Source organism: Mustelus asterias, chromosome 30 (assembly GCF_964213995.1).
Source record: "Mustelus asterias chromosome 30, sMusAst1.hap1.1, whole genome shotgun sequence".
Lineage (NCBI taxonomy): Eukaryota > Metazoa > Chordata > Chondrichthyes > Carcharhiniformes > Triakidae > Mustelus > Mustelus asterias.
The window spans coordinates 20,314,549-20,340,817 of NC_135830.1; the positions used below are offsets into that span (position 1 = coordinate 20,314,549).

Below are 26,269 nucleotides of genomic sequence, written 5' to 3' on the forward strand. Positions count from 1 at the left end.
GACTGAGAGACACCAGTCAGTGTACAGATATCTCCCTGAGAGAGAGAGGGGACTGAGAGACACCAGCCAGTGGACAGATATCTCCCTGAGAGAGAGAGGGGACTGAGAGACACCAGGCAGTGTACAGATATCTCCCTGAGAGAGAGAGGGGACTGAGAGACACCAGTCAGTGTATAGATATCTCCCTGAGAGAGAGAGGGGACTGAGAGACACCAGTCAGTGTACAGATATCTCAGAGAGAGAGAGGGGGGACTGAGAGACACTAGTCAGTATACAGATATCTCCCTGAGAGAGAGAGGGGACTGAGAGACACCAGCCAGTGTACAGATATCTCCCTGAGAGAGAGAGGGGACTGAGAGACACCAGTCAGTGTACAGATATCTCCCTGAGAGAGAGAGGGGACTGAGAGACACCAGTCAGTGTTTAGATATCACCCTGAGAGACAGAGAGGGGTCTGAGAGACACCAGTCAGTGTTTAGATATCTCCCTGAGAGACAGAGAGGGGTCTGAGAGACACCAGTCAGTGTACTGATATCTCCCTGAGAGATAGAGGGGGGACTGAGAGACACCAGTCAGTGTACAGATATCTCCCTGAGAGAGAGAGGGGACTGAGAGACACCAGTCAGTGTACAGATATCTCCCTGAGAGAGAGAGAGGACTGAGAGACACCAGTCAGTGTACAGATATCTCCCTGAGAGAGAGAGGGGTCTGAGAGACACCAGTCAGTGTACAGATATCTCCCTGAGAGAGAGAGGGGTCTGAGAGACACCAGTCAGTGTACAGATATCTCCCTGAGAGAGAGAGAGGACTGAGAGACACCAGTCAGTGTACAGATATCTCCCTGAGAGAGGGGGGACTGAGAGACACCAGTCAGTGTGCAGATATCTCCCTGAGAGAGAGAGGGGACTGAGAGACACCAGTCAGTGTACAGATATCTCCCTGAGAGAGAGAGAGGACTGAGAGACACCAGTCAGTGTACAGATATCTCCCTGAGAGAGAGAGGACTGAGAGACACCAGTCAGTGTACAGATATCTCCCTGAGAGAGAGGGGACTGAGAGACACCAGTCAGTGTACAGATATCTCCCTGAGAGAGAGGGGACTGAGAGACACCAGTCAGTGTACAGATATAAGAACATAAGAAATAGAAGCAGGAGTAGGCCATCTGGCCCCTCAAGCCTGCTCTGCCATTCAATAAGATCATGGCTGATCTGATAGTGGGTTCAGTTCCACTTACCCGCCTGATCCCTATAACTCTTAATTCCCTTATTGGCTAAAAACCTATCTGTGACATTTAATGAGGTAGCCTCCACCGCTTCATTGGGCAGAGAATTCCAAAGATTCACTACCCTCTGGGAGAAGAAGTTCCTCCTCAACTCTGTTCTAAATTGACTCCCCTGTATTTTGAGGCTATGCCCCCTAGTTCTTGTTTCCATTGTAAGTGGAAATAACCTCGCTGCTTCTACCCTATCCAGCCCCTTCATTATCTTATATGTCTCTATAAGATCTCCCCTCAACCTTCTAAACTCCAATGAGTACAGGCCCAGTCTACTCAATCTCTCCTCATGAGCTAACCCCCTCATCTCCGGAATCAACCCAGTGAACCTTCTCTGCACCCCCTCCAAAGCCAATATATCCTTCCGCAAATAAGGGGACCAATACTGTACACAGTACTCTAGGTGCGGCCTCACCAGTACCCTGTACAGTTGCAGCATGACCTCCCTGCTTTTATACTCCATCCCCTTCGCGATAAAGGCCAACATTCCATTTGCCGCCTTGATTACCTGCTGCACCTGCAAACTGAGTTTTTGTGATTCATGCACAAGGACCCCCAGGTCCCTCTGCACAGCAGCATGTTGTAATTTTTCACCATTTAAATAATAGTCCATTTTACTATTATTCCTTCCAAAGTGGATAACCTCACACTTACCAACGTTATACTCCATCTGCCAGATCCTCGCCCACTCACTTAACCTATCCAAATCTCTCTGCAGACTTTCCGCATCCTCCACGCCATTCACTTTCCCACTCATCTTTGTGTCATCCGCAAACTTTGTTACCCTACACTCGGTCCCCTCCTCCAGATCGTCTATGTACATGGTAAATAGTTGAGGCCCCAGCACCGATCCCTGCGGCACGCCACTAGTCACTGATTGCCAACCAGAAAAGCACCCATTTATACCTACTCTCTGCTTCCTGTTAGATCGCCAATCCTCAATCCACGCTAACACTTTACCCCCAACTCCGTGCACCTTTATCTTTTGCAGTAACCTTTTGTGACGCACCTTATCGAAAGCCTTCTGAAAATCCAAATACACCACATCCACCGGTTCCCCCCTGTCAACCGCACTCGTCACCTCCTCAGAAAACTCCAGTAAATTAGTCAAACATGACTTTCCCTTCCTGAATCCATGCTGCGTCTCCTTGATTGAACCATTCTTATCCAGGTGCCCTGCTATTTCTTCCTTTATCATAGAAATCTTAGAAACCCTACAGTGCAGAAAGAGGCCATTCGGCCCATCGAGTCTGCACCGACCACAATCCCACCCAGGCCCTACCCCCATATCCCTACATATTTTACCCGCTAATCCCTCTAACCTACACATCCCAGGACACTAAGGGGCAATTTTAACCTGGCCAATCAACCTAACCCGCACATCTTTGGAGTGTGGGAGGAAGCCGGAGCACCCGGAGGAAACCCACGCAGACACGAGGAGAATGTGCAAACTCCACACAGACAGTGAGCCAAGCCGGGAATCGAACCCAGGTCCCTGGAGCTGTGAAGCAGCAGTGCTAACCACTGTGCTACCGTGTCGCCTTATGATAGATTCCAGCATTTTCCCAACTACGGATGTTAAGCTAACCGGCCTGTAGTTACCCGCCTTGAGTCTGCCTCCTTTTTTTAAACAGTGGCGTTACATTAGCTGTTTTCCAATCAGCTGGCACCTCCCCAGAGTCCAGTGAATTTTGATAGATTACAACATTTGCTCTTCTGCCGTTTCTTTTAGTACCCTGGGATGCATTCCATCCGGACCAGGGGACTTGTCTACCTTTTAGTCCCATTAGCCTACCCAGCACTACCTCTTTAGTAATAGTGATCGTTTTAAGGTCCTCACCCCCTACAGTCCCATGACCGTCAATTATTGGTAAGCTATTAGTGTCCTCCACTGTGAAGACCGACACAAAAAACTTGTTTAAGGCCTCGGCCATTTCCTCGTTTCCCATTATTAAATCCCCCTTCTCATCTTCTAAGGGACCAACATTTACTTTAGCTACTCTTTTCCTTTTTATATATTTGTAAAAACTCTTACTATCAGTTTTTATATTTTGTGCTAGTTTACTTTCCTACTCTATCTTTCCTTTCTTTATTGCTTTCTTAGTCGTTCTTTGTTGCTTTTTAAAGCCTTCCCAATCCTCTAGTTCCCCACTAATTTTGGCCACTCTGTATGCATTGGTTTTTAATTTGATACTCTCCTTTATCTCCTTGTTTATCCACGGCTGGTTATCCCTTTTCTTACATTCCTTCTTTTTCACTGGAATATATTTTTGCTGAGTACTGAGAAAAATCTCCTTAAAAACCCTCCACTGTTCCTCAACTGTCCCACCAATTAGTCTGTGTTCCCAGTCTACATTAGCCAACTCCGTCCTCATCCTATTGTAATCCCCCTTGTTCAAGCAGAGGACACTGGTTTGGGACCCTACTTTCTCACCCTCCATCACGGGGCGGCACGGTAGCGCAGTGGTTAGCACTGCTGCTTTACAGCTCCAGGGACCTGGGTTCGATTCCCGGCTTGTGTCGCTGTCTGTGTGGAGTTTGCACATTCTCCTCGTGTCTGCGTGGGTTTCCTCTGGGTGCTCCGGTTTCCTCCCACAGTCCAAAGATGTGCGGGTTAGGTTGATTGGTCAGGTTAAAAATTGCCCCTTAGAGTCCTGGGATGCGTAGGTTAGAGGGATTAGCGGGTAAATATGTGGGGGTAGGGCCTGGGTGGGATTGTGGTCGGTGCAGACTCGATGGGCCGAATGGCCTCCTTCTGTACTGTAGGGTTTCTATGATCTGTATTAGAAATTCAACCATATTGTGATCACTCATTCCAAGAGGATCCCTCACAAGGAGATCATTTATTTTACCTGCCTCGTTCCACAGGACCAGATCCAGGATAGCTCGCTCCCTCGTAGGTTCTGTAACATACTGTTCGAGGAAACTATCCCGACAGCATTCTGAGAACTCTTCCTCAAGTCCACCGCGTCCGACTTGAGTTGACCAATCAATATGGAGGTTAAAATCCCCCATGATTATTGCTGTTCCATTTGTACATGCATCTGTTATTTGTTTGTTTATAGCCCGCCCCACCTTGAAGTTATTATTTGGGGGCCTATAGACCACACCCACCAGTGACTTTTTCCCCCTACTATTCCTTATCTCCACCCACATTGATTCCACATTTTGCTCCTTAGAGCCTATATCGTCTCTCACTACCGCCCTGATGTTATCCTCAATTAACAGAGCTACCCCACCTCCTTTTCCTTCCTGTCTATCCTTCCGAATTGTCTGATACCCCAGGATATTTAGTTCCCAGTCCTGGTCACCCTGCAACCACGTTTCTGTAATGGCCACCAGATCATACCCATTTGTACTGATTTGTGCCGTCAACTCATTCACTTTGTTTCGAATGCTACGTGCATTCAGGTAAAGTGTCTTTATGTTAGTCTTTCTTACCTGGACCCGATTTGTTAGTGCATTCCTTTGTTTGCACGCTCTGTCCCTTCCTGTCACAGACTGGTTATTCTTCCCCAGACCATCTCCTTGCACTGTGTTGACCACCTTCCCTTCTCATGCTTTTTTGCTCTGCCTGAGGTTAGATTCCTGCCACCTTCTATACTCTCTGCTCTATTACGTGGTCTGGAAACTTTACTAACCTCTCCTGAGCCCTCGGCTCCTTTAACTAGTTGAAAGTCCTCATCATTAACCTGCACTCCTACCCTCTCCTTTACCTTTGATTTTCTAATTCTCCATACCACTGAACCCTCCCCCCGCAACTATTTAGTTTAAAGCCCCATCTACAGCCCTGGTTATACGATTCGCCAGGACTCTGGTCCCAGCACGATTCAGACGAAGACCATCCCATCGGAACAGGTCCCCTCTTCCCCAATACTGGTGCCAATGTCCCATGAATTCAAACCCATTCCTCCCACACCAATCTTTGAGCCACTCATTTACCTCCTTAATCTTATTGACCCTGTGCCAATTCGCTCGTGGCTCAGGCAGTAATCCAGAGATTATTATCTTTTTTGTTCTGCTTTTCAATTTAGCTCCGAGCTTTTCATATTCCCTGAGCAGAACCTCAGTTCCTGTTCTTCCTCTGTCGTTGGCACCTATGTGGACCACGACAACTGGATTTTTACCCTCCCACTCCTCGTTCCTCTGCAGCCCAGATGAGATATCCTGAACCCGAGCACCCAGGCAGGCAATACAACCTTCGGGATTCTCGATCCTGGTCACAGAGAACAGTGTCAATGCCCCTAACTATACTCTCCCCAATTACCACTACATTTCTTTCCCCCCCCCCCCCTCCCCCCCCACTTGAATGGCTCCCTGTACCACGGTGCTGTGGTCAGTTTGCTCATCCTCCCTGCATTCCCTGTTCTCGTCCACACAGGTAGCAGGAATCTCGAACCTGTTGGACAGGTTCAGGGACTGAGGCTCCGGTAACACTACTCCCTGGATCCCTCTACCTGCCTCACTCGCAGCCACACCCTCTGGTCCCCGACCACTGTCTGAATTCAAGGTAGTTTTCCCTCAGAGAGAGAGAGGGGACTGAGAAACACCAGTCAGTGTACAGATATCTCCCTGAGAGAGAGAGGGGACTGAGACACCAGTCAGTGTACTGATATCTCCCTGAGAGAGAGAGAGAGAGGGGACTGAGACATCAGTTAGTGTACAGATATCTCCCTCAGAGAGAGAGGACTGAGAGACACCAGTCAGTGTACAGATACCTTCCTGAGAGAGAGAGAGAGGGGACTGAGAGACACCAGTCAGTGTACAGATATCAGTCTCTGAGAGAGAGAGGGGACTGAGAGATACCAGTCAGTGGACAGATATCTCCCTGAGAGAGAGAGGGGACTAATATCAGTGTTCAGATATCTCCCTGAGAGAGAGAGAGGACTGAGAGACACCAGTCAGTGCACAGATATCTCCCTGAGAGAGAGAGGACTGAGAGACAACAGTCAGTGTACAGATATCTCCCTGAGAGAGAGAGAGGGGACTGAGAGACACCAGTCAATGTACAGATATCTCCCTGAGAGAGAGAGAGGGGACTGAGACACCAGTCAGTGTCCAGATACCTCCCTGAGAGAGAGAGAGGGGACTGAGAGACGCCAGTCAGTGTACAGATATCTCCCTCAGAGAGAGGACTGAGAGACACCAGAAAGTGTACAGATATCTCCCTGAGAGAGAGAGAGAGAGGGGACTGAGAGACACCAGTCAGTGTACAGATATCTCTCTGAGAGAGAGAAAGTGGACTGAGAGACACCAGTCAGTGTACAGATATCTCCCTGAGAGAGAGAGAGGACTGAGAGACACCAGTCAGTGTACAGATATCTCCCTGAGAGAGAGAGGACTGAGAGACAACAGTCAGTGTACAGATATCTTCCTGAGAGAGAGAGAGGGGACTGAGAGACACCAGTCAATGTACAGATATCTCCCTGAGAGAGAGAGAGGGGACTGAGAGACACCAGTCAGTGTACAGATATCTCCCTGAGAGAGAGAGAGAGGACTGAGAGACACCAGTCAGTGTACAGATATATCCCTGAGAGAGAGAGGGGACTGAGAGACGCCAGTCAGTGTACAGATATCTCCCTGAGAGAGAGGGGGGACTGAGAGACACTAGTCAGTGTACAGATATCTCCCTGAGAGAGAGAGAGGACTGAGAGACACCAGTCAGTGTACAGATATCACCCTGAGAGAGAGGGGACTGAGAGACACCAGTCAGTGTATAGATATATCCCTGAGAGAGAGAGGGGACTGAGACACCAGTCAGTGTACAGATATCTCCCTGAGAGAGAGAGGACTGAGAGACACCAGTCAGTGTACAGATATCTCCCTGAGAGAGAGAGAGGACTGAGACACCAGTCAGTGTACAGCTATCTCCCTGAGAGAGAGAGGGGACTGAGAGACACCAATCAGTGTACAGATATCTCCCTGAGAGAGAGGACTGAGAGACACCAGTCAGTGTACAGATATCTCCCTGAGAGGGAGAGAGAGAGGGGACTGAGAGACACCAGTCAGTGTACAGATATCTCCCTGAGTGAGAGAGGGGACTGAGAGACACCAGTCAGTGTACAGATATCTCCCTGAGAGAGAGAGGGGACTGAGAGACACCAGTCAGTGTACAGATATCTCCCTGAGTGAGAGAGGGGACTGAGAGACACCAGTCAGTGTACAGATCTCTCCCTGACAGAGAGGGGACTGGGAGACACCAGTCAGTGTACAGATATCTCCCTGAGAGAGAGAGGACTGAGAGACACCAGTCAGTGTACAGATATCTCCCTGAGAGAGAGAGGGGACTGAGAGACACCAGTCAGTGGACAGATATCTCCCTGAGAGAGAGAGGGGACTGAGACACACCAGTCAGTGTACAGATATCTCCCTGAGAGAGAGGGAGGACTGAGAGACACCAGTCAGTGTACAGATATCTCCCTGAGAGAGAGAGGACTGAGAGACACCAGTCAGTGTACAGATCTCTCCCTGATAGAGAGGGGACTGAGAGACACCAGACAGTGTATAGATATCTCCCTGAGAGAGAGAGGACTGAGAGACACCAGTCAGTGTACAGATATCTCCATGAGAGAGAGAGGGGACTGAATGACACCAGTCAGTGTACAGATATCTCCCTGAGAGAGAGAGAGGGGACTGAGAGACACCAGTCAGTGTACAGATCTCTCCCTGAGAGAGAGAGGACTGAGAGGCACCAGTCAGTGTACAGATATCTCCCTGAGAGAGAGAGGACTGAGAGACACCAGTCAGTGTACAGATATCTCCCTGAGAGAGAGAGGGGACTGAGAGACACCAGTCAGTGGACAGATATCTCCCTGAGAGAGAGAGGGGACTGAGAGACACCAGTCAGTGTACAGATCTCTCCCTGATAGAGAGGGGACTGAGAGACACCAGTCAGTGTACAGATCTCTCCCTGAGAGAGAGAGGACTGAGAGACACCAGACAGTGTATAGATATCTTCCTGAGAGAGAGAGGACTGAGAGACACCAGTCAGTGTACAGATATCTCCATGAGAGAGAGAGGGGACTGAGAGACACCAGTCAGTGTACAGATATCTCCCTGAGAGAGAGAGAGAGGACTGAGAGACACCAGTCAGTGTACAGATCTCTCCCTGAGAGAGAGAGGACTGAGAGACACCAGTCAGTGTACAGATATCTCCCTGAGAGAGAGAGGGGACTGAGAGACACCAGTCAGTGGACAGATATCTCCCTGAGAGAGAGAGGGGACTGAGAGACACCAGTCAGTGTACAGATATCTCCCTGAGAGAGAGGGAGGACTGAGAGACACCAGTCAGTGTACAGATATCTCCCTGAGAGAGAGAGGGGACTGAGAGACGCCAGTCAGTGTACAGATATCCCCCTGAGAGAGAGGGGGGACTGAGAGACACTAGTCAGTGTACAGATATCTCCCTGAGAGAGAGAGAGGACTGAGAGACACCAGTCAGTGTACAGATATCTCCCTGAGAGAGAGGGGACTGAGAGACACCAGTCAGTGTATAGATATCTCCCTGAGAGAGAGAGGGGACTGAGAGACACCAGTCAGTGTACAGATATCTCCCTGAGTGAGAGAGGGGACTGAGAGACACCAGTCAGTGTACAGATATCTCCCTGAGAGAGAGGGAGGACTGAGAGACACCAGTCAGTGTACAGATATCTCCCTGAGAGAGAGAGGACTGAGAGACACCAGTCAGTGTACAGATATCTCCATGAGAGAGAGGACTGAGAGACACCAGTCAGTGTACAGATATCTCCCTGAGAGAGAGAGGGGACTGAGAGACGCCAGTCAGTGTACAGATATCTCCCAGAGAGAGAGAGGGGACTGAGAGACACCAGTCAGTGTACAGATATCTCCCTGAGAGAGAGAGGGGACTGAGAGACACTAGTCAGTGTACAGATATCTCCCTGAGAGAGAGAGAGGGGACTGAGAGACACCAGTCAGTGTACAGATATCTCCCTGAGAGAGAGGGGGGACTGAGAGACACCAGTCAGTGTACAGATATCTCCCTCAGAGAGAGGACTGAGAGACACCAGAAAGTGTACAGATATCTCCCTGAGAGAGAGAGAGGGGACTGAGAGACATCAGTCAGTGTACAGATATCTCCCTGAGAGAGAGAGGGGACTAATATCAGTGTTCAGATATCTCCCTGAGAGAGAGAGAGGACTGAGAGACACCAGTCAGTGTACAGATATCTTCCTGAGAGAGAGAGAGGGGACTGAGAGACACCAGTCAGTGTACAGATATCTTCCTGAGAGAGAGAGAGGGGACTGAGAGACACCAGTCAATGTACAGATATCTCCCTGAGAGAGAGAGAGGGGACTGAGAGACGCCAGTCAGTGTACAGATATCTCTCTCAGAGAGAGGACTGAGAGACACCAGAAAGTGTACAGATATCTCCCTGAGAGAGAGAAAGTGGACTGAGAGACACCAGTCAGTGTACAGATGTCTCCCTGAGAGAGAGGGGACTGAGAGACACCAGTCAGTGTACAGATATCTCCCTGAGAGAGAGAAAGTGGACTGAGAGACACTAGTCAGTGTACAGATATCTCCCTGAGAGAGAGAGAGGGGACTGAGAGACACCAGTCAGTGTACAGATATCTCCCTGAGAGAGAGGACTGAGAGACACCAGTCAGTGTACAGATATATCCCTGAGAGAGAGAGGGGACTGAGAGACACCAGTCAGTGTACAGATATCTCCCTGAGAGAGAGGGGGGACTGAGAGACACTAGTCAGTGTACAGATATCTCCCTGAGAGAGAGAGAGGACTGAGAGACACCAGTCAGTGTACAGATATCTCCCTGAGAGAGAGGGGACTGAGAGACACCAGTCAGTGTACAGATATCTCCCTGAGAGAGAGAGGGGACTGAGAGACACCAGTCAGTGTACAGATATCTCCCTGAGTGAGAGAGAGGACTGAGAGACATCAGTCAGTGTACAGATATCTCCCTGAGAGAGAGGGAGGACTGAGAGACACCAGTCAGTGTACAGATATCTCCCTGAGAGAGAGAGGGGACTGAGAGACACCAGCCAGTGTACAGATATCTCCCTGAGAGAGAGAGGGGACTGAGAGACACCAGGCAGTGTACAGATATCTCCTTGAGAGAGAGAGGGGACTGAGAGACACCAGTCAGTGTACAGATATCTCCCTTAGAGAGGGGACTGAGAGACACCAGTCAGTGTACAGATATCTCCCTGAGAGAGAGAGGACTGAGAGACACCAGTCAGTGTACAGATATCTCCATGAGAGAGAGGACTGAGAGACACCAGTCAGTGTATAGATATCTCCCTGAGAGAGAGAGGGGACTGAGAGACACCAGTCAGTGTACAGATATCTCCCTGAGTGAGAGAGGGGACTGAGAGACACCAGTCAGTGTACAGATATCTCCCTGAGAGAGAGAGGGGACTGAGAGACGCCAGTCAGTGTACAGATATCCCCCTGAGAGAGAGGGGGGACTGAGAGACACTAGTCAGTGTACAGATATCTCCCTGAGAGAGAGAGAGGACTGAGAGACACCAGTCAGTGTACAGATATCTCCCTGAGAGAGAGGGGACTGAGAGACACCAGTCAGTGTATAGATATCTCCCTGAGAGAGAGAGGGGACTGAGACACCAGTCAGTGTACAGATATCTCCCTGAGAGAGAGAGGACTGAGAGACACCAGTCAGTGTACAGATATCTCCATGAGAGAGAGGACTGAGAGACACCAGTCAGTGTATAGATATCTCCCTGAGAGAGAGAGGGGACTGAGAGACACCAGTCAGTGTACAGATATCTCCCTGAGTGAGAGAGGGGACTGAGAGACACCAGTCAGTGTACAGATATCTCCCTGAGAGAGAGGGAGGACTGAGAGACACCAGTCAGTGTACAGATATCTCCCTGAGAGAGAGAGGACTGAGAGACACCAGTCAGTGTACAGATATCTCCATGAGAGAGAGGACTGAGAGACACCAGTCAGTGTACAGATATCTCCCTGAGAGAGAGAGGGGACTGAGAGACACCAGTCAGTGTACAGATATCTCCCTGAGAGAGAGAGGGGACTGAGAGACACTAGTCAGTGTACAGATATCTTCCTGAGAGAGAGAGAGGGGACTGAGAGACACCAGTCAGTGTACAGATATCTCCCTGAGAGAGAGGGGGGACTGAGAGACACCAGTCAGTGTACAGATATCTCCCTCAGAGAGAGGACTGAGAGACACCAGAAAGTGTACAGATATCTCCCTGAGAGAGAGAGAGGGGACTGAGAGACACCAGTCAGTGTACAGATATCTCCCTGAGAGAGAGAGGGGACTAATATCAGTGTTCAGATATCTCCCTGAGAGAGAGAGAGGACTGAGAGACACCAGTCAGTGTACAGATATCTTCCTGAGAGAGAGAGAGGGGACTGAGAGACACCAGTCAGTGTACAGATATCTCCCTGAGAGAGAGAGAGGACTGAGAGACACCAGTCAGTGTACAGATATCTTCCTGAGAGAGAGAGGGGGGACTGAGAGACACCAGTCAATGTACAGATATCTCCCTGAGAGAGAGAGGGGGGACTGAGAGACGCCAGTCAGTGTACAGATATCTCCCTCAGAGAGAGGACTGAGAGACACCAGAAAGTGTACAGATATCTCCCTGAGAGAGAGAAAGTGGACTGAGAGACACCAGTCAGTGTACAGATGTCTCCCTGAGAGAGAGGGGACTGAGAGACACCAGTCAGTGTACAGATATCTCCCTGAGAGAGAGAAAGTGGACTGAGAGACACTAGTCAGTGTACAGATATCTCCCTGAGAGAGAGGACTGAGAGACACCAGTCAGTGTACAGATATCTCCCTGAGAGAGAGAAAGTGGACTGAGAGACACTAGTCAGTGTACAGATATCTCCCTGAGAGAGAGGACTGAGAGACACCAGTCAGTGTACAGATATATCCCTGAGAGAGAGAGGGGACTGAGAGACACCAGTCAGTGTACAGATATCTCCCTGAGAGAGAGGGGGGACTGAGAGACACTAGTCAGTGTACAGATATCTCCCTGAGAGAGAGAGAGGACTGAGAGACACCAGTCAGTGTACAGATATCTCCCTGAGAGAGAGGGGACTGAGAGACACCAGTCAGTGTACAGATATCTCCCTGAGAGAGAGAGGGGACTGAGAGACACCAGTCAGTGTACAGATATCTCCCTGAGTGAGAGAGAGGACTGAGAGACATCAGTCAGTGTACAGATATCTCCCTGAGAGAGAGGGAGGACTGAGAGACACCAGTCAGTGTACAGATATCTCCCTGAGAGAGAGAGGGGACTGAGAGACACCAGTCAGTGTACAGATATCTCCCTGAGAGAGAGGGGGGACTGAGAGACACCAGTCAGTGGACAGATATCTCCCTGAGAGAGAGAGGACTGAGAGACACCAGTCAGTGTACAGATATCTCCCTGAGAGAGAGAGGGGACTGAGAGATGCCAGTCAGTGTACAGATATCTCCCTGAGAGAGAGAGAGGGGACCGAGAGACACCAGTTAGTGTACAGATATCTCCCTCAGAGAGAGGACTGAGAGACACCAGAAAGTACAGATATCTCCCTGAGAGAGAGAGAGAGGGGACTGAGAGACACCAGTCAGTGTACAGATATCTCCCTGAGAGAGAGAGAGGGGACTGAGAGACACCAGTCAGTGTACAGATATCTCCCTGAGAGAGAGAGGGGACTGAGAGACACCAGTCAGTGTACAGATATCTCCCTGAGAGAGAGAGGACTGAGAGATGCCAGTCAGTGTACAGATATCTCCCTGAGAGAGAGAGGACTGAGAGACGCCAGTCAGTGTACAGATATCTCCCTGAGAGAGAGAGGACTGAGAGACACCAGTCAGTGTACAGATATCTCCCTGAGAGAGAGAGGGGACTGAGAGACACCAGTCAGTGTACAGATATCTCCCTGAGAGAGAGAGAGAGGGGACTGAGAGACACCAGTCAGTGCACAGATATCTCCCTGAGAGAGAGGGGACTGAGAGACGCCAGTCAGTGTACAGATATCTCCCTGAGAGAGAGAGAGAGGGGACTGAGAGACACCAGTCAGTGTACAGATATCTCCCTGAGAGAGAGGGAGGACTGAGAGACACCAGTCAGTGTACAGATATCTCCCTGAGAGAGAGAGGACTGAGAGACACCAGTCAGTGTACAGATATCTCCATGAGAGAGAGGACTGAGAGACACCAGTCAGTGTACAGATATCTCCCTGAGAGAGAGAGGGGACTGAGAGACGCCAGTCAGTGTACAGATATCTCCCTGAGAGAGAGAGGGGACTGAGAGACACCAGTCAGTGTACAGATATCTCCCTGAGAGAGAGAGGGGACTGAGAGACACTAGTCAGTGTACAGATATCTCCCTGAGAGAGAGAGAGGGGACTGAGAGACACCAGTCGTGTACAGATATCTCCCTGAGAGAGAGGGGGGACTGAGAGACACCAGTCAGTGTACAGATATCTCCCTCAGAGAGAGGACTGAGAGACACCAGAAAGTGTACAGATATCTCCCTGAGAGAGAGAGAGGGGACTGAGAGACACCAGTCAGTGTACAGATATCTCCCTGAGAGAGAGAGGGGACTAATATCAGTGTTCAGATATCTCCCTGAGAGAGAGAGAGGACTGAGAGACACCAGTCAGTGTACAGATATCTTCCTGAGAGAGAGAGAGGGGACTGAGAGACACCAGTCAGTGTACAGATATCTCCCTGAGAGAGAGAGAGGACTGAGAGACACCAGTCAGTGTACAGATATCTTCCTGAGAGAGAGAGAGGGGACTGAGAGACACCAGTCAATGTACAGATATCTCCCTGAGAGAGAGAGAGGGGACTGAGAGACGCCAGTCAGTGTACAGATATCTCTCTCAGAGAGAGGACTGAGAGACACCAGAAAGTGTACAGATATCTCCCTGAGAGAGAGAAAGTGGACTGAGAGACACCAGTCAGTGTACAGATGTCTCCCTGAGAGAGAGGGGACTGAGAGACACCAGTCAGTGTACAGATATCTCCCTGAGAGAGAGAAAGTGGACTGAGAGACACTAGTCAGTGTCCAGATATCTCCCTGAGAGAGAGAGAGGGGACTGAGAGACACCAGTCAGTGTACAGATATCTCCCTGAGAGAGAGGACTGAGAGACACCAGTCAGTGTACAGATATATCCCTGAGAGAGAGAGGGGACTGAGAGACACCAGTCAGTGTACAGATATCTCCCTGAGAGAGAGGGGGGACTGAGAGACACTAGTCAGTGTACAGATATCTCCCTGAGAGAGAGAGAGGACTGAGAGACACCAGTCAGTGTACAGATATCTCCCTGAGAGAGAGGGGACTGAGAGACACCAGTCAGTGTCCAGATATCTCCCTGAGAGAGAGAGGGGACTGAGAGACACCAGTCAGTGTACAGATATCTCCCTGAGTGAGAGAGAGGACTGAGAGACATCAGTCAGTGTACAGATATCTCCCTGAGAGAGAGGGAGGACTGAGAGACACCAGTCAGTGTACAGATATCTCCCTGAGAGAGAGAGGGGACTGAGAGACACCAGTCAGTGTACAGATATCTCCCTGAGAGAGTGGGAGGACTGAGAGACACCAGTCAGTGTACAGATATCTCCCTGAGAGAGAGAGGACTGAGAGACACCAGTCAGTGTACAGATATCTCCCTGAGAAAGAGAGGGGACTGAGAGATGCCAGTCAGTGTACAGATATCTCCCTGAGAGAGAGAGAGGGGACCGAGAGACACCAGTTAGTGTACAGATATCTCCCTCAGAGAGAGGACTGAGAGACACCAGAAAGTACAGATATCTCCCTGAGAGAGAGAGAGGGGACTGAGAGACACCAGTCAGTGTACAGATATCTCCCTGAGAGAGAGAGGACTGAGAGACACCAGTCAGTGTACAGATATCTCCCTGAGAGAGAGGGGACTGAGAGACACCAGTCAGTGTATAGATATCTCCCTGAGAGAGAGAGGGGACTGAGACACCAGTCAGTGTACAGATATCTCCCTGAGAGAGAGAGGACTGAGAGACACCAGTCAGTGTACAGATATCTCCATGAGAGAGAGGACTGAGAGACACCAGTCAGTGTATAGATATCTCCCTGAGAGAGAGAGGGGACTGAGAGACACCAGTCAGTGTACAGATATCTCCCTGAGTGAGAGAGGGGACTGAGAGACACCAGTCAGTGTACAGATATCTCCCTGAGAGAGAGGGAGGACTGAGAGACACCAGTCAGTGTACAGATATCTCCCTGAGAGAGAGAGGACTGAGAGACACCAGTCAGTGTACAGATATCTCCATGAGAGAGAGGACTGAGAGACACCAGTCAGTGTACAGATATCTCCCTGAGAGAGAGAGGGGACTGAGAGACACCAGTCAGTGTACAGATATCTCCCTGAGAGAGAGAGGGGACTGAGAGACACTAGTCAGTGTACAGATATCTCCCTGAGAGAGAGAGAGGGGACTGAGAGACACCAGTCAGTGTACAGATATCTCCCTGAGAGAGAGGGGGGACTGAGAGACACCAGTCAGTGTACAGATATCTCCCTCAGAGAGAGGACTGAGAGACACCAGAAAGTGTACAGATATCTCCCTGAGAGAGAGAGAGGGGACTGAGAGACACCAGTCAGTGTACAGATATCTCCCTGAGAGAGAGAGGGGACTAATATCAGTATTCAGATATCTCCCTGAGAGAGAGAGAGGACTGAGAGACACCAGTCAGTGTACAGATATCTTCCTGAGAGAGAGAGAGGGGACTGAGAGACACCAGTCAGTGTACAGATATCTCCCTGAGAGAGAGAGGGGACTAATATCAGTGTTCAGATATCTCCCTGAGAGAGAGAGAGGACTGAGAGACACCAGTCAGTGTACAGATATCTTCCTGAGAGAGAGAGAGGGGACTGAGAGACACCAGTCAGTGTACAGATATCTCCCTGAGAGAGAGAGAGGACTGAGAGACACCAGTCAGTGTACAGATATCTTCCTGAGAGAGAGAGGGGGGACTGAGAGACACCAGTCAATGTACAGATATCTCCCTGAGAGAGAGAGGGGGGACTGAGAGACGCCAGTCAGTGTACAGATATCTCCCTCAGAGAGAGGACTGAGAGACACCAGAAAGTGTACAGATATCTCCCTGAGAGAGAGAAAGTGGACTGAGAGACACCAGTCAGTGTACAGATGTCTCCCTGAGAGAGAGGGGACTGAGAGACACCAGTCAGTGTACAGATATCTCCCTGAGAGAGAGAAAGTGGACTGAGAGACACTAGTCAGTGTACAGATATCTCCCTGAGAGAGAGAGAGGGGACTGAGAGACACCAGTCAGTGTACAGATATCTCCCTGAGAGAGAGGACTGAGAGACACCAGTCAGTGTACAGATATATCCCTGAGAGAGAGAGGGGACTGAGAGACACCAGTCTGTGTACAGATATCTCCCTGAGAGAGAGGGGGGACTGAGAGACACTAGTCAGTGTACAGATATCTCCCTGAGAGAGAGAGAGGACTGAGAGACACCAGTCAGTGTACAGATATCTCCCTGAGAGAGAGGGGACTGAGAGACACCAGTCAGTGTACAGATATCTCCCTGAGAGAGAGAGGGGACTGAGAGACACCAGTCAGTGTACAGATATCTCCCTGAGTGAGAGAGAGGACTGAGAGACATCAGTCAGTGTACAGATATCTCCCTGAGAGAGAGGGAGGACTGAGAGACACCAGTCAGTGTACAGATATCTCCCTGAGAGAGAGAGGGGACTGAGAGACACCAGTCAGTGTACAGATATCTCCCTGAGAGAGAGGGGGGACTGAGAGACACCAGTCAGTGTACAGATATCTCCCTGAGAGAGAGAGGACTGAGAGACACCAGTCAGTGTACAGATATCTCCCTGAGAGAGAGAGGGGACTGAGAGATGCCAGTCAGTGTACAGATATCTCCCTGAGAGAGAGAGAGGGGACCGAGAGACACCAGTTAGTGTACAGATATCTCCCTCAGAGAGAGGACTGAGAGACACCAGAAAGTACAGATATCTCCCTGAGAGAGAGAGAGAGGGGACTGAGAGACACCAGTCAGTGTACAGATATCTCCCTGAGAGAGAGAGAGGGGACTGAGAGACACCAGTCAGTGTACAGATATCTCCCTGAGAGAGAGAGGGGACTGAGAGACACCAGTCAGTGTACAGATATCTCCCTGAGAGAGAGAGGACTGAGAGATGCCAGTCAGTGTACAGATATCTCCCTGAGAGAGAGAGGACTGAGAGACGCCAGTCAGTGTACAGATATCTCCCTGAGAGAGAGAGGACTGAGAGACACCAGTCAGTGTACAGATATCTCCCTGAGAGAGAGAGGGGACTGAGAGACACCAGTCAGTGTACAGATATCTCCCTGAGAGAGAGAGAGAGGGGACTGAGAGACACCAGTCAGTGCACAGATATCTCCCTGAGAGAGAGGGGACTGAGAGACGCCAGTCAGTGTACAGATATCTCCCTGAGAGAGAGAGGGGACTGAGAGACACCAGTCAGTGTACAGATATCTCCCTGAGAGAGAGAGAGAGGGGACTGAGAGACACCAGTCAGTGCACAGATATCTCCCTGAGAGAGAGGGGACTGAGAGACACCAGTCAGTGTACAGATATCTCCCTGAGAGAGAGAGAGGACTGAGAGACACCAGTCAGTGTACAGATATCTCGTTGAGAGAGAGAGAGGACTGAGACACCAGTCAGTGTACAGATATCTCCCTGAGAGAGAGAGAGGACTGAGAGACACCAGTCAGTGTACAGATATCTCCCTGAGAGAGAGAGAGGACTGAGAGACGCCAGTCAGTGTACAGATATCTCCCTGAGAGAGAGAGAGGGGACCGAGAGACACCAGTCAGTGTACAGATATCTCCCAGAGAGAGAGAGAGGACTGAGACACCAGTTAGTGTACAGATATCTCCCTCAGAGAGAGGACTGAGAGACACCAGAAAGTACAGATATCTCCCTGAGAGAGAGAGAGGGGACTGAGAGACACCAGTCAGTGTACAGATATCTCCCTGAGAGAGGGAGGACTGAGAGACACCAGTCAGTGTACAGATATCTCCCTGAGAGAGAGAGAGGGGACTGAGAGACACCAGTCAGTGTACAGATATCTCCCTGAGAGAGAGGGGGGACTGAGAGACACCAGTCAGTGTACAGATATCTCCCTGAGAGAGAGAGGACTGAGAGACGCCAGTCAGTGTACAGATATCTCCCTGAGAGAGAGAGAGGGGACTGAGAGACACCAGTCAGTGTACAGATATCTCCCTGAGAGAGAGAGAGGACTGAGAGACACCAGTCAGTGTACAGATATCTCCCTGAGAGAGAGAGAGGACTGAGAGACACCAGTCAGTGTACAGATATCTCCCTGAGAGAGAGGGGGGACTGAGAGACACCAGTCAGTGTACAGATATCTCGTTGAGATTTCTTTAACTGCCCCAAAACCTATCGGTCTCAGCCTCGAATATAATAAATGATGGAGCATTTAGAGCCCTTTGGGGTAGAGAATTCCAACAATTTCCAATTCCTCTTCGTCCCAATCTTAAAATGGCTGCCCCCTTATCCTGAGGCTCTGTCGCTCTGCGCCACATTATCACCTGACGAAGGAGCAGCGCTCCGAAAGCTTGAGGCTTTTGCTGCCAAATAAACCTGTTGGACTTTAACCTGGTGTTGTTAAACGTCTTGCCACATTATCCAGCCAGGGGGAAACAGCATCTCCACATCTCCCCTGTCAAACCCTCTTTACAATTATATACAAGTTTCAGCAAGCTCAACTCTCTGAGGCTATTATTCATTAGTGCCACAAGTCGGCTTTACATGAAGCCACTGTGGAAAATCCCCCCATGTCGCCACATTCTGGCACCTGTTTGGTTACATTGAGGGAGAATTTAGCATGGCCGATGCATCCTAACCAACACGTCTTTCGGACTGTGGGAGGAAACCGGAGCACCCGGAGGAAACCCACGCAGACACGAGGAGAATGTGCAAACTCCACACAGACAGTGACCCCGAGCCGGGAATCGAACCCGGGTCCCTGACGCTGCGAAGCAGCAGTGCTAACCCACTGTGCTACCGTGCCGCTACTAAGTTCCAGAGAGTCCTGCTCAGTCTCTCCTTATTGGAGAACCCAGTCATCCCCAGGAACCTGTCCAGTGAACCTTTGTTACGCTCCCCCTCGGGCAAGTGTTTAGGCAAGGGCAGCCGAACTGTGGGCAGCCCTCGAGACATCCTTTTACCAAACCCCTCTAATACATGTGCAGAATGATTTCCTCACTGCGCCACCCAGGGAGTAACAATGGATATTTCTCTTCAATCTAGTTACACAAGGTCAGTTGACCCTCACCCCGAGGCAATGAAAGAGGTGAAATCTGACTATTTCCTGAGGAAGAGGAACAGTCGGAATTGGGGGCAAAAGTTGGAAAATCTGCATCTTTATTGGCACAGTGCTGCCTCACAGCGCCGGGGACCCGGGTTCGATTCCCAGCTCGGGTCACTGTCCGTGCGGAGTCAGCACGTTCTCCCCGTGTCTGCGTGGGTTTCCTCCGGGTGCTCCGGTTTCCTCCCACAGTCCAAAGATGTGCGGGTTAGGTGGATTGGCTATGCTAAATTGCCCGTTGGTGTCCTGGGATGTGCAGGTTGGTGGCACGCTGGCACAGTGGTTAGCGCTGCTGCCTCACAACGCAAGGGACCTGGGTTCAATTCCCGCTCGGGTCACTGTCTGTGCGGAGTTTGCACGTTCTCCCCGTGTCTGCGTGGGTTTCCCTCCGGGTGCTCCGGTTTCCTCCCACAGTCTGAAAGACATGCTGGTTAGGGTGCATTGGGCCGTGCTAAATTCTCCCTCAGTGTAACCCGAACAGGAGCCCGAGTGTGGCCACCAGGGAGATTTTCACAGTAACTTCATTGCAGTGTTAATGTAACCTTACTTGTGACACTGATAAATAAACGTAAACTTTGTCTCCTCCCCCCATCCACCCCCATCCGCCTCGGCTTCCAACCACCTCTCCCAGATTTCTCGCTGTCGTTGCGTGCTGACCTTTTTGTAATTTGAGTATGAAATTCAGCCAGTCTCTCAGCTGCCCCCTGACCTCTCCCGCCTTCTCGATTCTTGCTTTCAGCCTTCAAGTTGCTGGAGAGTTCGAGCCAGCAGTGGCTGCAGGGCCTGGTCTACTTCATCGGTAACCTGCTGGGCTTGGCCCTGGCCGTCTACAAGTGCCAGTCGATGGGGCTGTTGCCCACCCACGCCTCCGACTGGCTGGCGTTCATCGAGCCGCCCCAGGTGAGACCCCGGTACCCGGTATGTGAGGGGGAGCCAGGAAAATCGGAGGGACACCAGAGGAGACCATTCACCCACTCTTGGCCTGGGGAGATTGAAATGAACGGGCCCTGTACTTTCTGGAGTTTGGATGGGTGAGAAAAGACCTGACTGAAAGGGGCTCCACGGTGGCCCAGTGGTTAGCCCTGCTGCCTCCCAGGGTCCCGGGTTCGATTCTGGCCTTGGGTCACTGTCTGTGTGGGAGTTTGCACGTTCTCCCCGTGTCTGCGTGGGTTTCCTCCAGGTGCTCCGGTTTCCTCCCACAGTCCAAAGATGTGCAGGTTGGATGGATTGGCCATGCTATATTGCCCCTTAATGCCCAAAGATGTGCAGGTTAGGTAGATTGGCCATGCTCAATGTACGGGGTTACGGGCAGAGGGTGACACGGAGGGCGTGGGTGGGCATTCTGTTTCAGAGAGTCGGTGCAGACCTGATGGGCCGAATGGCCGCCTCCTGCACTGTGGGGATTCTGTGATGCATGAGGCCGATGCGGAGAGGCTAATTCTTGGAGGGTCGAGAATGCGGGGCCAACGGTTTCAAGGGGGCAGCCATTTCCGACTGAAGTGAGGGGGAGTTTCTTCACTCGAAAGGGTTTGTGCATCTTTGGGTAGGCTCAAGGCTGAGGGAGGGAGAGCTTTCTGGGCATGAGGGATGGGGGGGAAGAGTGCGGGGAAAGTGGAGTTGAGGTCAAGGGTGAGGTGCGTTCTTATTGAATAGTGGGGCAAGCTCGACGGGAGAGCTAGTTCCGCCCCGATTCCTTACGCTCTTCTCTTCTCTTTTATGCAGAGAGTGGAATACACGGGCGGGGGGCTGATCCTGTGACGGTCCCACTCCCCCCCCTCGTCGCTCGCAGAGAGATACCACCCCGAGGGCGATCAACACTAAACTCAACCGGCTGTCGTCTTGTTACCCTCGGACCAGGCTTGCTCTAGTTAACCTGCTCTCCCATTGCTGCCCCTCACGTACAGAGAGAGAGACACCTGGGCTGGAATTCTCTCACCGACGGGATTTTCCAGTTCCGCCGGCAGTGCACCCCTGCCTGCGGGTTTCCCACTGCCGTGGGGGTGAGGTCAGCGGGAATTGCCATTGGCGGGAGCGGAGAATCCCGCCATTAGCAAACGACGCGCCACCTTCCACCGGCGGGAAACACGCGGCTCGGAGGCCGGAGAATCTCGCCCCTGGTCTCCACACCCAAAGCGGACGTCGAAAGGGCTGAAGATGTTGGCAGGAGGGCTGTGTTTTATTGAGTGTTGTATTCTTATATTGATTCCTGCCTCTCCCCTCCGTCTCATTGCGCAACCTCGATGGAGGGACCCGTTGGGGCTGGTGACGGGACAGAACTCCCGGATCTGACTCACGTTCCCGACCGATCTCGGTCGCTCCCTCACTCTCTCTCTCTCTTTCCCCTTCCCCATGCAGGTCAGAAAGTCGCAGGTTTGTGTCATTCCTCTTCCCTCTCCCCCACTCGTTCCTGAGATTCGGGTACCGCGATTGAAGCTCCTGCTCGCAGCGCCGAGGGAGTGCCGCTGCACCAAGAGGCTCGGTCGAGACACCGATTTGGGGGATTTCCCCATCCCCAGCTACTCTTGGCTAGATATGAACGATCCCATGGTGAAATCTCGAAACAAGAGCAGGCGGGGCGGGAGAGAGGGGAGAGAATTCTCCTCGGTGTCCCTTCAATCACTGAAATTTAGACCGTCTTGTTGCAAAATGCCTCGTGGGATCTCGCCGTGCACATGGCGGCCGTAGCCGCTTCCTAGGAAAACGGCTGGGCTGGGCTGGGCTGGGCTGTGGGCGTTACTCACCTCAGAAAAGAACCCCACTTCCATGGCCGCCCCGGCAGAGCTTCAGATCCGGCAGGCCCCCTTTCCATTTTTGTTTCCAGTTGTTCACACGTGTGAAACCAGGTGGCTGGTTTGCGCACAGCAAGATCTCGCCACCAGGTCGTACGTGGGGCAGTTTGAGGGATGAATATCCGTTGTTAACGTCTCTCGGTTGTAACAGCCAGAAGCACAAATTGAATATTTTGTGTGCGTGTGTTTTGTGTGTGCGTGCGTGCGTGCGATGTTCGTTCCGGCAACTGCCCCTTCCCAGGTTAGTCGGTGTGGGCGCCGTATCTGAAATGTATTCCTGTACCTGAAATGTATATGGGCTAGCACGGCGCCAGGGACCCGGGTTCCTTTCCCGGCTCGGGTCACTGTCTGTGCAGAGTTTGCAAATTCTCCCACCCCCCCCCCCCCCCAGCTGTGTCTGCGTGGGTTTCCTCCGGGCACTCCGGTTCTCCCCCCCCCCCCCCCCCCATAGTCCAAAGATGTGTGGGTTAGGTTGATTAGCCATGTTAATCTCACCAGATAGGGTAAATATGTGGAGTTACGGGGATAGGACCTGGGTGGGATTGTTGTCGGCGCAGACTCGATGGGCCGAATGGCCTCCTTCTACACTGTAGGGATTCTATGATTCCTCACTGGTGCTCAGTCACTGAGCTCCCCCCCTCCTGTTCACCACTGCCTCTGGTGCGGCTGCCGCGACGCCACTATTTCAAGTCGCATCTCAATCATCTGCTTTCACTTTCATTTCACAATTGTATTTGAATCGGTCCCTTTGCGGGGGGGGGCTTCTTGAGGCTGTGCCCGGTGCAGGAAGGGGGCTTGACGCCAATTGGTAGTCTCGGTGAGTGATGGTGGTGACGGGGGGGGGGGGGGGGGGGCGGTAATATTCAGTGAAGCTCTCAGCCTAAGATTGATTCTGCTGTCAAGAATGTGCCATGTCTTTTTGATGATACTGTTGCTGTGGAAATTAAAAAGTTTCAGCAAAATGAGCCCTGTGTGAAATGACACCAGAACAATCTCACTGACTCCACCTCCGCTCGATTTTAGGTTTTGCCGTTAAACTCTGCCACAGCCTCACCTCTTCACTCCCGCAACGCACTGGCCCCTTGTAGCCCAAGCTGGTGGATTACTCCGAGTGCCATGTCCTTTTAATTTTGTTTGTTTCGCCGGGGGGGGGGGGGGGGAAATGTGGGTGTCAGTGGCTGGGCCAGCATTTATTGATCATCCCTAATTACCCTCAAACTTGCTAGGCCATTTCAGAGGGGAGTTAAAGACTTGGTTTGACCGTTTTAATTCATTCGCGGGGCATGGACGTCACTGGCTGGGCCGTTATTGCCCGTCTCTGGTTGCCCTTGGAGGGCGTTTGGGAGTCAACCACGTTGCTGTGGCTCTGGAGTCACATGTAGGCCAGACCAGGGGACAAAGAACAGTACAGCACAGGAAACAGGCCCTTCGGCCCTCCAAGCCTGTGCCGCTCATTGGTCCAACTAGACCAATCGTTTGTATCCCTCCATTCCCAGGCTGCTCATGTGACTATCCAGGTAAGTCTTAAACGATGCCAGCGTGCCTGCCTCCACCACCCTACTTGGCAGCGCATTCCAGGCCCCCACCACCCTCTGTGTAAAAAACGTCCCTCTGATATCTGAGTTATACCTCTCACCTTGAGCCCGTGACCCCTCGTGATCGTCACCTCCGACCTGGGAAAAAGCTGTTCACCCTACCTATACCCGTCATAATTTTGTACACCTCTATTAGGTCTCCCCTCATTCTCCGTCTTTCCAGGGAGAACAAGCCCAGTTTACCCAATCGCTCCTCAAAGAACAAAGAACAATACAGCACAGGAACAGGCCCTTCGGCCCTCCAAGCCCGCGCCGCTCCCCGGTCCAGGATTGAATCCTGAATCCAGGATCCCCGCCCAGTTTTCCAGCCTATCTACATCCTAATATCCTATCCACCGAGCTGTCCCTCACAGCTACGATGCTTTGTTCATCACAACCTATTAACTCACCCCCACCCCCCCATTCCAGACCATGTGATCTCCAGGGAGAGGCGAAAACCCAGAGTAAAAACCCCAGGGCCAATATGGGGAAAAAAAATCTGGGAAATTCCTCTCCGACCCCCTGAGGCGATCGAAACGAGTCCAGGAGATCACACTGGCCCTGATCAGAAAATGCTTCCCAACCCTATTCATTTCATAGCTAAGACCCTCCAAACCAGGCAACATCCTGCTAAACCTCTGCACTCTCTCTGAAGCTTCCACGTCCTTCTGGTAGTGCGGCGACCAGAACTGGACGCAGTATTCCAAATGCGGCCGAACCAACGTTCTATACAACTGCATCATCAGACTCCAGCTTTTATACTCTACTAAGGACGGCAGATTTCCTTCCCTAAAGGGACATTAGTGAACCAGATGGGTTTTCCCGACAATCGACAATGGTTTCACCGTCATCAGTAGATTCTTAATTCCAGATTTAAAAAAAAATTAAATTCAAATTCCACCGGGATTCGAACCCGGGTCCCCCAGAACATCAGCTGAGTTTCTGTATTAATAGTCTAGTGATAATACCACTAGGCCAACACCTCCCCTTACTACTTTAAGTACTAAAACCCAACATAAACTCACCTTAATTGCAACACTTTAACTCATTCAATTTTAACCTCTTTTTAACTTTAACCTTTGGCTGAAAATAAATACTACCCGCTTGAGCGAACAGGCCAGGCTCTTTCTTTGGTATGAATTTTCCCTCATTGTTCCTTTGTTCTGTGAAGTAAATCTTCAGGGTACACGTTGCAAATGTGAGTCTTGAGTTTCCGCTGAGGACAAATTATCTCTCTTAATCCTAAACTTTACACAATCTTCCAGAAAGTTCTCTGGCGCCCAGCCAATGATACTACCGGAAATTGATCATAATGTCTGCTTGTGGCCGATGGACTGTTATGATCCAGGTCAGAAACTACTCGGTGTTTTATGAAGTTAGCCTAGAGCCTACGTTTTTGCATTTGAATTTGGCACAGTTGAGCATAAGGTGTTTCACACTAGGTATGATTCAAGGGATCCCTGGCGCTGTGAGGCAGCAGTTAGCACTGCTGCCTCACAGCGCCAGGGACCCGGGTTCAATTCCAGCCTCGGCTCCCTGCCTGTGTGGCGTCTGCATGTTCTCTCCCGCGTCTGCGTGGGTTTCCTCCGGGTGCTCCGGTTTCCTCCCACAGTCTGAAAGACGTGCTGGTTAGGTGCATTAGCCATGCTAAATTGTCCCTTTGTGTCGGGGGGATTTGCAGAGTAAATAAGTGGGGGTTGTGGGGGTAGGGCCTGGGTGGGATTGTTGTCGGTGCAGGCTTGATGGGCCGAATGGCCTCCTTCTGCACTGTAGGGATTCTATGAAGTGACCCACTGAGAAGCTTTTATCAAAGTTTACATAAGAACACAGTTAACATAACAAGAAACATTAGGGTAACTTTTACCAATTACAAAAAAAGATATATTGCATAACCTTAACAGCTGTGGTGTTCCAGGTCAAACAGCACCCACAAACATACACTCCCTTTCAGGGCTTGGCACAGGAAGCAAGTATGTTCAGGTGATGCACGGCGGCACGGTGGTTAGCGCTGCTGCCTCACAGCGCCAGGGACCCGGGTTCGATTCCCGGCTCGGGTCACTGTCTGTGCGGAGTTTGCACGTTCTCCTCGTGTCTGCGTGGGTTTCCTCCGGGTGCTCCGGTTTCCTCCCACAGTCTGAAAGACGTGCAGGTTAGGGTACATTGGCTGTGCTAAATTCTCCCTCACTGTAACCCAAACAGGCGCCGGAGTGTGGCGACTAGGGGGATTTTCACAGTAACCTCATTGCAGTGTTAATGTAAGCCTGACTTGTGAATAATAAAT

The 26,269-nt window shown here is 51.0% G+C and overlaps 1 protein-coding gene across 1 annotated transcript in view; it reads left to right on the forward strand.

Moving 5' to 3' along the window:
- LOC144480838 (ER membrane protein complex subunit 4-like) overlaps window positions 1–23,379 on the forward strand; it is a 30,821-nt gene extending 7,442 nt beyond the window's left edge. Inside the window, exons 4-5 of the mRNA XM_078200459.1 lie at window positions 20,365–20,525; window positions 21,348–23,379. Coding sequence (XP_078056585.1) covers window positions 20,365–20,525; window positions 21,348–21,383 — 197 coding nt within the window. The 3' untranslated portion in view covers window positions 21,384–23,379. The remainder of the gene's footprint in view (window positions 1–20,364; window positions 20,526–21,347) is intronic.
- Window positions 23,380–26,269: the final 2,890 nt, after the last annotated feature.